Source organism: Amblyraja radiata, chromosome 2 (assembly GCF_010909765.2).
Source record: "Amblyraja radiata isolate CabotCenter1 chromosome 2, sAmbRad1.1.pri, whole genome shotgun sequence".
Lineage (NCBI taxonomy): Eukaryota > Metazoa > Chordata > Chondrichthyes > Rajiformes > Rajidae > Amblyraja > Amblyraja radiata.
In genome coordinates, this window is record NC_045957.1 from 38,637,461 (window position 1) to 38,653,549 (window position 16,089).

General features: G+C 41.6%; 1 protein-coding gene across 5 annotated transcripts in view; it reads right to left on the reverse strand.

Moving 5' to 3' along the window:
• znf438 (zinc finger protein 438) overlaps nt 1-16,089 on the reverse strand; it is a 191,176-nt gene that overhangs the window by 37,902 nt on the left and 137,185 nt on the right. For 2 of the 5 annotated variants that reach the window (XM_033045221.1, XM_033045239.1), the window contains 2 exons: nt 15,523-15,608; nt 254-370 (listed from right to left, as the gene is read on the reverse strand). The exons of 1 other annotated variant lie outside the window; for it this stretch is intronic. In XM_033045221.1, the coding sequence (XP_032901112.1) occupies nt 254-370; nt 15,523-15,608 (203 nt within the window). The remainder of the gene's footprint in view (nt 1-253; nt 371-15,522; nt 15,609-16,089) is intronic. 2 more of the 5 variants (XM_033045230.1, XM_033045257.1) reach the window with 1 other exon arrangement.

Below are 16,089 nucleotides of genomic sequence, written 5' to 3' on the forward strand. Positions count from 1 at the left end.
TTTCCTGCTCAAGATACCAGTATCTGCAGTCTCATGTGTCTCCAACTAATCTAATCTAGAGCGACACGGATTGACAATATGGCTGTCTCTTTGCTGATTTCTGAAATGGCCAAGTCAGCTAGCCTAGTTGGGTATATTAGAGACAGCCTGTCCACCTACAGCACATCCTGAGAATGATTGAAAACAAAATGATGTATTGATTCAAGACTTAGCGAGCTTCTCTCAGTACTGCTTTGGATAGGACAGTATTTACCTTTGTCCTTGTGTACACTGTTGGGCCCTTCTGTAATTCTTGCATTCGTGTCTTGACCATATACTGAGGGCAGTGCCCGTGGTGTTTCATGTGGATTTAAATGAAATAACTGCAGCCCTGTAACAGTAGGTAATTCGTCAGAAACCAATCTTCAAGGATAGCAGGTCATCAAACTAAATACCAAGGCAGTGAATATTTCTCAACAATTTTATTGGGTTACCACTCAGGAATTGAAAACATTTAGGCCACTGATTTAGCGCGGAGGGGGGGGGGAGGTTAAACCGGATTTTCTTTCGTATAAGAAGCAGGGGGTCACAGTTTAAGAATAAGGGGCAGGCCATTTAGGGCTGTTGAGATGAGGAAAAACTTTTTCACCCAGAGAGTTGTGAGTTTGCGGAATTCCCTACCACAGAAGGCAGTGGAGGCCAATTCACTGGATGTTTTCAAGAGGGAGTTAGATTTAGCTCTTAGGGTTAAGGGAATCAAGAGATATGGGGAAAAAGCCGGAACGGGTGTACTGATTTTGGATGATCAGCCATGATCATATTGAATGGCGGTGCTGGCTCAAAGGGCCGAATGGCCTACTCCTGGCACCTATTTTCTACGTTTCTATAAATAAGCGATTCCTGGATATTTATTTGCACCACCGTTCTGAAAGCCTGTGATTTATAATTAAATCTAATGATTTACAATAAATCAAATATTATGCAAATGTTTTATCAATGTTACTGATTCCATTCATTCGTCCATTAAATTTGTGTCGTTTTACGAATACTTCAGCCTGTATGACAAAGCTAACACAATCTGACTGTTGAGTTAAAGACAGATAATGCTGGAAATTCAATTCTGATGGAATGTTAACTCTATTGCTGTCTATACCGCCTGCTGGGTATCCCCATCATTTTACAGATTTACTTCAGCTTTCTAGCAGTCGGTTTTTGCTTGTCGAATTTGCCTCCAGAGGCAGCAGTCCCAGATATAAAGGTTTCTCTATTCTCCTAATAATTAGCTATTCTTTCTCTCCCCTTTCTTTGAACCTGTTTTGGAGGTGTGAATAGTTTACATTTTGAAAAGTCAAAGCCAAATTTCCTTAACCTTGCCTGAAAAATACCCTTCATGCTCAAACTCAGAACAATATAAAAAAATAGATTAAACACTGAGAGGAAGGTTCTTAGCTTAACAACATTGAGCAGTAGAATCAGTGTAGGAAGAAACTGCAGATGCTGGTTTACACCTAAGATAGACACAAAATGCAGGAGCAACTCAGCGGTTCAGGCAGCATCTCTGGAGAGAAGGAATGGGTGACACTTCAGGTCGAGATCCTTCCTCAGACTGAGAGAAGGGGAGAACGAGAGAATGCTGCAGAACTCTCGTCACATAGAGGAGGAGAACTTCTTCAAAGCAGGCATACCTTGAGGTGATTTGCAGTGGAGCACGAGAAATGTGTAGGAAGGAACTGCAGATGCCGGTTTACACCGAAGATTGGGTTTGTATTCACTGGAATTTAGAAGGATGAGAGGTGATCTTATAGAAAGATATAAAATTCTTAAAGGATTGGACAGGCTAATGCAGGAAATATTTCCCCGATGTTTGCGGAGTACAGAACATGGGGTCACAGTTTAAGAATAAGGATAAGGCCATTTAGGACTGAGATGAGGCAGTGGAGGCCAATTCACTGGATGTTTTCAAGAGAGAGTTAGATTTAGCTCTTAGAGTTAAGGGAATCAAGAGATATGGGGAAAAAGCAGGAACGAGGTACTGTTTTGGATGATCATATTGAATGGCGGTGCTGACTCGAAGGGTCGAATGGCCTACTCCTGCACCTATTTTCTATGTTCCTATGTTTCTATAGACACAAAATGATGGAGTAACTCAGTAGGACAGGTAGCATCTCTGGATAGAAGGAATGGGTGACGTTTCGGGTCGAGACCCATCATCAAACTGAGTCAGGGGAGAGGGAGAGAGGGAGAGAATGTTGCATAACTTGTTGGAGAACAAACAGAAAGGGACAGAAATCATTGGTGGGAATTGTATTCAGGATCCAAACAAAGATATAGGCTATATAATAATTCAAGAAATTAGGGGTCCATGTGTAAATGTCCTTTTTTACCCCTCAGTCGGGGTTCAGTAATAACTGAGTCGAATACCTCACCTGTAGTTCAAAAACCTTTATTTTCCGCGGGTCTTACTTTTGTTCTTACTCGTTTGAGCTCTCTCCTAACTCTCACGAAGAAGAAGAAAGAGCAAGTCCCGCGGGAAATGAAGGTTTTTGAACTCCAGGTGTGGTATTCGACTCAGTTATTACTGAACCCAGACTGAGGGGTAAAAAAAGAACATTTACACATGCAGCACAGGCATGGGGAGGGGGTGGAGAGCTTTACTTTCCATACAGACAGGGAAAGATAAATGAGCAGTAATAGCATCGAAGATACATTTATGGGCTGTCCAAGGGATAGTTTTCTCAATCAATATCTTGAAAAACCCACAAATGTACAGGCTATTTTCGATCTAGTATTGTGTAATGAGAAAAGGTAGTTAATGAGCCTTCAGGGGACAGGATTCATGAAACAATAGAATTTTATATGACATTCTGAAGGTCAATCTGAAACCAGGGTCTTAAAACAGAATAAAGCCAACCTAGAATACACAAGACATGTGCTGACCAGAGCTGGTAGGTAAACTGCGTTAAAAGTAAGACAGAAAAAAAGTAATAGCTAAGGGTGGCATGGTTTCACAGCGGTAGAGATGCTGCCGACTAGGGGGTGCTGTCTGTACGGAGTTTGTACATTCTCCCCGTGACCTGTGTGGGTTTTGTCCTAAATCTTCCCACACTCCAAAGACGTACAGGTACGTATCTTAATTGGCTTGGTAAATGTAAATTGTCCCTAGTGTGTGTATGCACTGATCAATACATATTTGAATATTAACAGAATTAAGAGCTGAGGAATTAGTGCAGGAAAGTAACGCTGAGGTAAAAGATCATGTAACATCACACTGACCAAACTGCATGGCAAGATTCAAGATTCAGTTTAATTGTCACATGAACCAATTAAGGTACAGTGAAATCTGAGTTACCATACAGTGCATACTAAGTAAAAAGCTGAGTAAAAAGATCAGACAGCCATCTGTTGCCTCTATTTCATATGCAGTTACTTACTGGCAATATGCCACAATCTCAGAATCAATTCCTTTGGGTCACAATCGGAAGTTACCTGGATGTTACAGCATTTCTTCAAATGCCATAAGCAGACAAGCCCAAGATAGAAGACTGGAGTGGAATAAGCGAGTTCGGTATTCCGTCTGCACATACCCAGGTCATAGGTCACTCGGCTCTGGGGGGACGGGGACGGTCCAGTGGCGGTTCGGCAGCACATGCGGCGCTGGGGACCCGGGTTCGATCCTGGCTACGGATGAGGCGCGGGTCTGTGTGCGTGCAGCTGCCGAGAATGTCTCTCCGCCGGTCCAGTCTCTCCCCCCACCCCCTGTCTCTCGCTGTTACACCCCGATCTCCTGTTACCCCCGTTCCTTAGATTAAATATATTTTTACACATAAATCATAAATAAAGATAAGAATTTATACACAGTTTATACAGCCATTGCTTCGTTCACTTTTTCTTTATAGCAAGTGACCTTTGACAAATCCCATGATTCCTTGCGTTTTTCAGATTACCAAACTCGCTTCTTAAAGATGATATGTCCATGCTGACCAAGATGTCCCATCCAAGCTAGTCCCACATGCCCACATTTGGCTCATATCATAGAGTCATAGAGCACGGAAACAGGAACTATGGCCCAACTTGCCGAAGCCAACAAGATGCCCATCAACACTAGTCCTACCTGCACGCATTTGACCCATATTCCAATAAACCTTTCCTATCCATGTGCCTGTCAAAATATTGTTAGTGTGTCTGTCTTAACTACCTCCTCTGGCAGCCAGTTCCATCTACCCACCACCTTCTGTGTGGAAAAAGTGTTAAATCTAGTCTACCAAGCAAAAGTGATCCACTGCAGTTCGCCTACCGCCACAACAGGTCCACAGCTGATGGCAGTTCCCTGGCCATACACTCATCCCTGGAACATCAGACTCCTATTACTGGAACGTCAGACTCCTTTTCATCGACTACTCTGCTTTCAATACCATTATCCTATCCAAGCTCATCTCCAAACCCGTGGTACTTGGAGTCCCCTTTGCAAATGGATCCTCGACTTCCTGACCAACAGACCACAATCGGTGAGGGTAGGTGATTAATCAACCTCGACGATAATCCTCAACACTGGTACTCCACAGGGATGCGTTCTCAGCCCCCTTCAATATTCCCTACACACTTATGACTGTGCAGCCGAATACCAATCCAACCTAATTTACAACCTAAGCCACACAGAACCCCATTTGCCATTCCTCAACCCACATGTGTAGGAAGGAACTGCAGATGCTGGTTTAAACCGAAGATAGACACAATATACTGGTGTAACGCAGCAGGACAGGCAGCATCTCTGGAGAGAAGGAATGGGTGATGTTTCGGGTCGAGACCCTTCTTCAGACTGAGGACCCACTTCTTCAGATTCAACCCACATGCCTAGCTTTCTCAGATCACAGTAATTAGTGATAATCGTTTTCACTGTCTATGATACCACCTATTTCCATGTCAACTTTGATGTAGGACATCCAGCAATCTAAATTGTTCATATAGATGACATACAGCAAAGGGCCCAGAAACTATCCATGAGGCACGCCACTAGACGCAGGCCATCACGCCGCATAACAACCTTCCACTACCACCCTCTGCTGCCTACCATGAAGCCAATTCTGTATTCAGTTAGCTGGCTCTCCCTGGAACCCATGCGACCTAACCTTCCAGAGCAGCCTACCATGCAGACCTTATCAAAGGCCTTGCTGAACTCTTATGCAGACGACAATAGACAACAGACAATAGGTGCAAGAGTAGGCCATTCGGCCCTTCAAGCCAGCACCGCCATTCAATGTGATCATGGCTGATCATCCCCAATCAGTACCCCGTTCCTGCCTTCTCCCCATATCCCCTGACTCCGCTATCTTTAAATAGACAAATAGACATCCGCGGCCCTGCCCCCACAACGTCTTGGCTACCCCTTCAAAAAACATTCAATTTTGTGAAATGCAGTCTCCCACATACAGAACCATGCTGACTATTCCCAATCAATCCATCTATCCAAATGCATGCATATCCTATTCCTCAGAGTCCTCTACAATAACTTTCCTACCACAGATGTTAACTTACTAGTCTATAGTTCCCAGGATTTTCTTTGCAGCTCCTCTTGAAAAGAGACACAACATTAGCCACCCACTAAACAAGTGAGACCTCACCAGTGTCTGACGATGATTCATATATCTCAAAGATAGACACAAAAAGTTGGAGTAACTCAGCGGGACAGGCAGCATCTCTGGAGAAATGGAATGGGTGACGTTTCGGGTCGAGACCCTTCTTCAGACTATCTCAGCCAGGACTCCTGCAATTCTCAAATATCCCACATTATCTTTTGATATATCTGATCAGGCCCAGGAGATTTATCTACCTTTGTGCGTCTTAGGACATCCAGCACCTTCTCGACAGTAATACAACTGTCCCAAGACATCTCCGTTAACTGTCCTAAGCTCACTCGACTTCCTGTCTTTCTTAGCGATTAAAACAGACGAGAAATATTATTTGAGGAACTTACCGATCTCCTTTGGCTCCATTTATAGATGATCACTTTGGTTTCAACTGGACTCTATTCGCTCTCTCTCATTTCCCTTTCTCGCTTGATATTGATAGAGATAACATCTTTTTGAGTTCCCTTTAGTCCTATCTGCCAGAGCCATCTCATGCCCACTTTTTGCATTTCCGATTTCCTTCTTAAATAATGTCCAGATAAAGAAAACAAGCAAGCCAGAGCCTGTGACTGAATATTGGAGCCACCCTGTGTCCACCCTGCCTCTTGTTTTTACACCACAAGATTTCTTAAAGTACACCCTGTAATTGTAGAGTCATAGTCATAGTCTTACAGCTTGCCAGGCCCTTTAGCCCAACTTGCCCACACCAGCCTCTCAAACCTATTCTATCCATGTACCTGTCTAAATGTCTTAAACGTTGCAATAGTCCCTGTCTCAACTACCTCCTCCGACAGTTCATTCCATACACGCACCACCCTTTGTGTAAAAAAGTTACCCCTCAGGTTCCTAGTAAATCTTTTCTCCTTCACCTTAAACCTATGTCCTCTGGTTCTTGATTCCCTTACTCTGGGCAAGAGACTCTGTGCATCTACCTGATCTTTTACTCTCATTAAACCCCTCATCCTCCTAGCCTGCTCAACCTCTCCCTATAGGTCAGACCCTCGAGTCCTGACAACATCCTCATAAATCTTCTCTGCACCCATTCCAGCTTGACAACATCTTTCCTATAACATGGTGCCCAAAACTGAACACAACACTCTATATAAGGCCCCATCAACGTCTTATACAACTGCACCACGACCTCCCAACTTCTATACTCTATGCTGACTGATGGAGGCCAAAGTTCCAAAAGCCTGTTTGACCACCCTGTCCACCTGTGATGCCACTTTTAACAAACTCTGTACTCCTAGATCTCTCTGCTCCACAACACTCTCCAGACTCCGATCTTTCACTGTGTAGGTTCTGCCCATGTTAGTGCTGCCAATACAACACCTTGTATTTCTCTGTATTATATTCCTTTAAACCATTCCTCAGCCCAGCTGCCCAAACGATCAAGATCTTACTGCAATTTTTGACAACCAGCTTCACTATTTACAATATGCACGTAGAAACATAGAAAATAGGTGCAGGAATAGGTCATTCGGCCCTTCGAGCCTGCAACCCCATTCAATATGATCATGGTTGATTATCCAACTCCATATCCTGTACTAGCCTTCTCTCCATACCCCCTGATCCCTTTAGCCACAAGGGCCACATCTAACTCCCTCGTAAATATAGCCAATGACCTGGCCTCAACTACCTTCTGTGGCAGAGAATTCCACAGATTCACCACTCTCTGTGTGAAAAATGTTTTTCTCATCTCTGTCCTAAAAGACTTCCCCCTTATCCTTAAACTGTGACCCCTTGTTCTGGACTTCCCCAACATCAGGAACAATCTTCCTGCATCTAGCCTGTCCATCCCCTTAAGAATTTTGTAAGTTTCTATAAGATCCCCCCTCAATCTTCTAAATTCGAGCGAGTACAAGCCGAGTAATCCAGTCGTTCTTCATATGAAAGTCCTGACATCCCAGTAATCATCCCAGGAAACAAGTGCTTTGATCTAGGAGTAATGCATATGTCTGATATACAGTTCTGTTGTGCAGCAGCAAGCAAGAATTTCATTGTCATATCTGGGACACATGACAATAAACTCTCTTGACTTGACTTGACTCATTGCAACCCTTAAGATTTATTAAAGAGTGAATTAAAAGTGTGGCATAAGAAGGGCATCATGAGGCTGCCCAACCTTTAGCCACATAAGGGGAGACTTCTCCTTTCAGCAGTTAATACAAAATTCCAGTCGACTTTGGAGGATTGATCCGGTAGTTATAAATTATACCCTCAAATCCAGGGCTATAGGGCCCAATATCTACCTGAAATCCATAACTGTAGGACCCAATCAAAAGAAAGTCCCAAACAGAGTGTGAAACTGGGATGTTATCCAACCAAAAAAAAAGAATCAATCTAGAAAGAGTTCTTCATTATCCTATACACTGCCATCTCTGGCAGGTAAACGCTGCAGAGAACATAGTCAGAGCATCACACTTACAGCACACCCTGCTCCTTCCCAAATCCCATATACTTCTGAAAAGTGACTGAGGAATTCTTAGCCAGTATTAATTTCTCCTTGGATTCACTTCTCAAATGTGAATTAAGGCAGCACGGTGGGGCAGCGGCAGAGTTGCTGCAGCGCCGGACACCCGGGTTCGATCCCGACTACGGGTGCTGTCTGTACGGAGTTCGTACGTTCTCCCCGTGGCCACGTGGGTTTTCTCAGAGATCTTCGGTTTCCTCCCACGCTCCAAAGACGTGCAGGTTTGTAGGCAAATTGGCTTGGTACAAATGTAAATTGTCCCTAGAGTGTGTGTAGGATAGTGTTAATGTGCGGGGATCGCTGGTCGGTGCGGACTCGGTGGGCCGAAGAGCCTATTTCCACGCTGTATCTAAACTAAACTAAATAACATCAGTCTGAAGAAGAGTCTCGACCCAAAATGTCACCTATTCCTTCGCTCCATAGATGCCGCCTCACCCGCAGAGTTTCTCCAGCATTTTTGTCTACCTTAAACTAAATAACAGGCCAGTTACTTTGATCCCAATGGCACAAATTCCATTTGCAATGAATAGGCCCAAGAAATATCAATGTTCGACAAAACATGATAGAGCTGTGACTCTAAACTTCCCTGGGAAAAATTCTGGTCCTTCCAACACAAGCATATAAAAAGCAAAGCAGACCTCAAACTGTGGAAAATGTCATCGAGAATGCATCATCGTCAATGATACAAAACTGCCCTGCAGTTATACAGCAGAAACAACCCAACACAAATATAGCAACAAGAAACACACTAATTCCAGGCTAACCTTATAGCTCCATGACTATCTCAAACCTGAAGCATACTAAATTACTGCACAAGTTTTGCACCATGCGGTCAATAATGTGGTTTTTAGTAAATATTGGATTGGAATGTTCCAAAGGGCCTTTGAGGAATATGAAGGCAGCAGAACAGAACTTAAACAGGGAATCAGGAGGGCAAAAGGAGTCCATGAAATGTCATTAGCAAGTAGATTTAAGGAGAATCCCAAGGCATTTTATACATACATTAAAAGTAAGATGATAACTAGGGGAAGAGTAGGACCACATCAAGGAGAAAGAAGGGAATGTATGCCTGGAGCCAGAGGGAGGGGCGAGATAATTAGCATTGATGTTTACCAAGAAGATATGGGGTCAATTCCCGACCTCCAGAGGTTCACGTGCAACGCAACATTTAAAAGGCACTTAGAGAAGCACATAATCAGGCAAAAAGTTAGGTATATACCCTGTGCGGCCAGATGGGATTAGTGTAAATTGGCATCATAGTCAGCACATTCATCAATGGCCAAAGAGCATGCTCCTGTGCTGAACATGTTTATGCTTTAACATAAAGCCCTGCCCTATAAATGAAAAATAACATTTGAATTCTTAATAGTTAATTATTTATAAAATGTTGGCCCATAATTCCAATTCAAATTTATATATGTATGTTCAGCATCTTTAAATACCAGATGGGGTAAAATTTTAATTTTTAAACAATGATGAGGGATATTAAATGGTTATTTCAGATTTTTCTCATTGGTGTAACACATTGTTTGGTGCATGTCCACATAAAATAGACCAAGGAGGTTAATCAAGGTGCAAGATTTAGTTTAATCCCTTCAAGGCAGCAGCCCTGTTGCACTGGGCTCTCTGTTCATTAAGAGCCCAACTATTCGAGGCAGAGCAGGAACATTCCATTGTCCTAATCACATTTTGTGGCTATTAAATGTTTAACACAATCTCTTTTTTATCAATTACTTCTTGATTAGTCTTTCTGGCCCAGCATAAGACAGCCATTACCTTTTTTTTGTCAGAGATTAATAACACTGCTGAAAAAATACTCTCTCTTTATCACCGAATGACTATCATGCATACCATCTGCAATGTTAACATCTGTTGGTGGTCTCTTGGGCAGATGTTTTAGTCTTGCCTTCTTGTCACTGGCCATGGCAACATTATTGTAACAGACGTAGACAATCAAAAATAGTGTTCATTTCCATGGTGAATTATCTAGGACTGTTTCCTATCATATTGCATAAGCAATAGGTGCACCTGCACACCATGGTATTAATATCGAGGAGGGACAAGCACTGATCTCATGAACCAGAACTACACGGACATTTGAAGTTGAATGCAGAGTGTTTTTTTAATCAGCCGATTTTCTTCTGTGGACCATGACTTACATGAGCTATCAAAATAAGCAAGCGAAAGTCTGGAAATGAGGAAATCAGAAATGTGCAATCTGGTTGATTATTATTGTGTCATAGAGTAATACAGAGTGGAAACAGGCCCTTCGGCCCAACTTGCCCACACTGGCCACCAGCTACACTTGTCCCTCCTGCCTGCGTTTTATCCATATCCCTCCAAACCTGTCCTATCCTTGTGCCTGGAGAGAAGGAATGGAAAATCCTTAAGGGCCTGTCCCACTTGGGCGTCATTTGCGCGTCATTTGAACATCACAAAATCCTGGGGCGCCGTGCGTCACTGCTTACGTCACCACGTACCATGCGCGCGTAATGCGCACCATGCGCGCATCACGTGCGTCGTGACGTGTAAATTATGTTGTGTAAATTACGCGCAAATGACGCCCAAGTGGGACAGGCCCTTTATCCCTACTAAGTAGGAAGAAGGGCGTCGACTCGAAAAGTCACCCATTCCTTCTCTCCAGAGATGCTGCCTGTATCCCCTGAGTTATTCCAGCTTTTTGTGTCTATCTTCAGTTTAACCAAGCATTTGCAGTTCCTTCCTACATTATCCATGTGCCTGTCTAACTACTTCTTAAATGTTGGGATAGTCCCTGCCTAAACTACCTCCTCTGGCAGCTTGTTCCATACACCCACCACCCTTTGTGTGGAAAAGTTACCCCTTGAATTCCTATGAAATATTTTCCCCTTCACCTTAAGCCTATATCATCTGGTCTTCGTTTCACCTACTCTGAGCAAGAGACTCTGTGCCCTCACATAAGAGAGAGCTTAGCACATTAGAACAGAAGTGTTGCATATCAAGGCAACCCAAATCAACTTCCCCCTCTCGATGAAATCACATCAACGGTGCTCAGTGAAAACCATAATGGGCCTGTCCCACTTAGGCGACTCTTTAAGCGACTGCCAGGGACTAGTTTTAATGGAATTCACCTACGACACCTGGCGACAACCTACGACAACACCTAGGACAACACCTACGACAGCAAAAATTGTCACCACTGTCGCTGAAAGATTTTCAACGTTGAAAATTTTGCGGCAGTCGCCCAAAAAATCGCCTCGGTGGGACAAGCCCATAAGTGGAACACTGACACTTCCCACATTGGCCAAGGGATTGTGTAATCTTACTATCAGTGACGTAAGTAAGGAATTGCACCACTACTTGTCATTATATTAAGGAAAATTGCAGATAACTACAAGAGTAGATTTTATTTTTAAGTATATCACTAAAGACAATAATAAAAACAGACAGAAAACACAGCTTTTCACAATGAATTTGCCAGATATTAATATTATTTAAATAATATAATAATATTATTATTTTCAATCACTGTTAGATTTTAAAATGTACCTATGGTGTTTGGGTTTGATGGAGAAGACTAAACAAATAGAGAAAATCCAATCCGACAAGATCCACAGAAGAGTTCTGTGATAAAGGTGAAGGGAAGCAGAGTACTGAGAGATGCCGACGAACACAAAGCATGTTCTGAGGGAAATAGAAGAAAACGCACAAGCAAAGACCCTCTGTAGCGCGTGTCACGATGCGACAACCTATTTTTAGGCTGTCGTGTAAATGACGCACAAATGTCGCCCGAGTGGGACAGGCCCTTTACCCTGCAACCGCAGGAGATGCAACACTTGTCACTATATCTCCTCCCTCGACACTGTTCAGGGTCCCCGACAGTCCTTTCATGTTAGGCAGAGGTTCACTTGCACCTCCTCCAACCTCATCTACTGTATCCATTGTTCAAGGTGTGAACTCTTATACATCGGCGAGACCAAACGCAGACTGGGCGATTGTTTCGCTGAACACCTTCGCTCAGTCCGCCTGGACCTACCTGATCTCCCGGTTGCCAAACACTTTACTTCCCCTTCTCATTCCCACACCGACTTTTCTGTCTTAGGCCTCCTCCATTGAGGCCAAATGCAAATTAGAGGAACTGTATCTCATATTTTGCTTGGGCAGCTTACAGCCCAGTGGTATAAATATTGATTTCTCTAACTTCAATTAACCCTTGCATCCCCCCCCCCTCTCTCTCCATCCCTCCCCCACCCAAGTCCATCCCTCCCCCACCAAGTCATATCAGCTTCAAAGTCTTGTTTTTTTGGGGGAGTTTTTTTTTTCAATTTTAATTTTAGCAAAGATGAAATAGAAAAAGAGAGAAAGAGCAAGAAAGAAAGAAAATGAAAGAGAAAGTGAATGTGTAAGAATAGAACCCTTAAACTACCAAATAAGTGTAGTCGAAGAGTTAGTAAGTAAAAGAAATAGGAAAAGCGTAAATAAATAAATAGACAAAAACGGAAAAAAAAAGTGTTGATATACCTGCTTCATTTCTCTCCCCACCCATCACCCAGTCCGTAAATCGGTTTAATTCCGAAGTTGTGTTGCACCATACTATCCTTGTAATGAATCAATGAATGGAATCCATGTCTTCGAAAATTGCTCTGATTTTCCTGCTAAGACAAGTCTCATATTTTCAAGATGTAGCATCTCAAACATGTTTGTAATCCACATTTTAAGAGTAGGGGCAGATGTATTTTTCCAAAATTTAAGTGTACGTTTTTTGGCCATTATCAGGCCATAATTAAGGAAACGTCTTTGAAATATTGATAGCTCAGGGCAGGCTTCTGCTGTTCTGAAAATAATCAGTTCCATATGGGGGTCCAATTTTGTTTTTAATGTTTTTGAGAAAATTTCAAAGATTCCTTTCCAAACGTTATGTAATTTTATGCAAGAGGCAAAGGAATGTGTTATAGTTGCTTCATGAAGGAGACATTTGTCACAAATAGGAGATACATTTGAAAAAATCTTATTCAGTTTAGTCTTTGAGTAGTAGAGTCTGTGCAGTATTTTGAATTGGATTAAAATGTGTCTAACATTAATCGAACAATTATGTATATATAAGATATTTTTCCCATCTGTCTTTGGAAAATTTTAGGCCTAATTCCTCTTCTAATTGCATCCAAAGATGGAATTTCTATATTTAGAAGGGTATTATACAAGTATGATGTTAGTATGATATGAGTTTCTATTCATACCTTCGTCTAATATATCTGGCAGCAGAGTTTGATAATCATGGGTATATGTTTTCAATAATCTCGAATTTGAAGATATCTAAAATATTGATTACCTTTCAGACTATTTCGACTGTAATTTCTGAAATGACAGGAGATTTCCCATCTCGTACAGATCTCCAAGCTTTTTCATTCCTAATCTTTCCCAATAAGTAAACGTTTTATCTATAATAGATGCCTTAAACGACGGGTTATTAGCTATTGGTGAAAGAAGAGACAAATTTCTTCATTTAAAAGTTGATTTTACTTGTCTCCAGATTCGTAAAGTGCTGTGAATAATCGGATTTTTCTCATATAATGTGTTCTTCAACTTTGTTGGGGAGAGAAGAGTCGCGCCTATATTATAATGCGAGCAATTCTCTCTCTCCATTATTAACCAGTCTACCTTTTGGCATGCGTTATCCAGCCAATAAATTACATTTTTAATATTCGTTAAAATACCAATAATAGTATAAGAAATTGGGGAGAGCCAATCCACCCATTTCTTTGGGTTTACATAGATGTCGTTTATGAATTCTATGTGTTTTATAATCCCAGATTAAGTTTGTAATCCGGGAATCAAGACTTTTCAAACAATTTTTAGGTAGGTATATCGGTAATGAATGAAATAAATAGAGAATTTGTGGGAGGAAAATCATTTTTATGGCATTTATTCTGCCTATTAGAGATATTGGAAGTGTTTTCCAGAATTGAATTAGAGCGTTTAATTTGGTAACTAAAGGCTGAAAGTTTGCATTGAATAAAGAAGTATATTTTCTGGTTACCTGAACATCCAGATATTTAAATTTTTCTGTAGCAATTTTGAAAGGGAATTTTAAAAGGTGCATCGGCTCTTGAGGTTTTGTTGCCATAATTTCACTTTTGTCGTCTTGTTGAGTCCCATTGTGTGTAACTCGTTCTCAACAACCCTAACAAACAGCTATGGCCTGTTTCCTTTATCATTTTTACTTTTTTGCATATCTTTCATTTCTTTTCTTCTATATCTCTCTACATCACAGTCTATATCTTGTTTTCCTTTCCTGACTCTCAGTCTGAAGAACGGTCTCCACCCGAAACATCACCTATTCCTTCTCTCCAGAGATGCTGTCTGACCCGCTGAGTTACTCCAGCTTTTTGTGTCTATCTTCAGTTTAAACCAGCATCTGCAGTTCCTTCCTACACCTACAATAAGGCATCTGGCTGCTTGTCTTTATTTGCATTATGTAAGTCAACATGCCTGATGTGTTTAGATTTGCTAGCAATTAGTTAATCTGGAAAGGATTTATATCGAACAGTCTCAATCATTTTGCCACAAGGTACATGTACTTGGCTTTTTCCATGCAATACTGGAAGCAATTTTGACCAAAGTAGTAGGATAACAGTAGGAGCAGTTGAGTCTATCATTTAAATTTTGATTTGACATATTCAATACAGTTTTAGATCAATTCTTACAAACATGTACATTTTAGGATTTGGGTCAATAACATTAACGATGGCTAATTGTAAGCACCACCGTCCACAGATGGACAGATTTGAATGTGATGCACAGCTAAATGCATTAAGGGCCTGTCCCACTATACGAGTTTACCCAAGAGCTTTCCCGAGTTTAAAAAAAAATCAAGCTCGTGGTAAGTACGTAGAATGTATGTAGCGGGTACGTCAGAGCTCGGGGCATCTCTTAGCGGCTCGTAATGCTAACGGCAGGTACTCGGGAAAGGAGGTAAGCTCTTGACGTTTTTTCAACATGTTGAAAAATGTCCACGAGAGCCCAGAGTACCTACGAGCGGCTATTACCGTAATTCTCCGAGTTCGGATCAGGGGAAACTCGGGAGAACTCGTGAATTACCTCGTACAGTGGGACAGGCCCTTTAGCATTGAACAAAAAGGCAACATTGTGTGCAATCTCCAAAGGAATTCTATAATTTGGTTGCTTCTCAATACTTATCATGGCGTTCTCCTTTATAACTTTATGTCAGTTCTTACAGCTATTGTGCAAGCAAAAAACTGGCAAGCTTTTCCAAAGCTTCTGATCACTATGGCAGTGCCAACAGATAGACAAAATCATCATTGGAGAGATAATACTGTTTCAATGACCAGAGTTCAAAAGGATCATCAGGTGATTAAACTTGAATAATTTTGAAAGGAAGAAATACATATTTGATTGGAATTTTTTGTTTTTAGCTAATTAGCCCATTACTGGGAGATAATACTTTACCAGAGAACATTGACGAGTCGTGAGTGAAATCCTGCATCTCCCCGAAGGTTTGTTTTTTACTGTTGTCTACATTGCCTTCTTCGATCCTTTAACAAAAAAGATTGAAAGACACTGTAAGTGACCAAAGGACTTACAGGGAGAACAAAAAAAAAATCCATTCAGCAACATTTTGTGCCACTTCCTTTCAGTCAAGCAATTTTTTTTTAATGGGTCTCAGATCTAAAGCAAGATGGTACCAGTCACATGGCAGAACATTGTTTTCTCATCTTGATCACAAGCCAAAGCTCCAAAATAAGAAATGAGGTTTACAAAATGAAGGTATAAAATATGTTAGCTGTATAAGAGAAGAGAGAATGAATAATTAAGTTGCATATGAAAAGAGTGCAAACTCCATAGAGGTTACTGGGTCTGGAGGGTTTGAGTTAGAGGAGGGCTGAATCTTTTCCCACTAGAGTGCAGGCGGTTGAGCAGTAAGCTGATAGAGGTTTGTAATATCACAAGGGGCATAGAAATGGTGAATAGACACAATCTTTTCTCCCCGGATAAAGATGTCTAAAACTAGGGGGA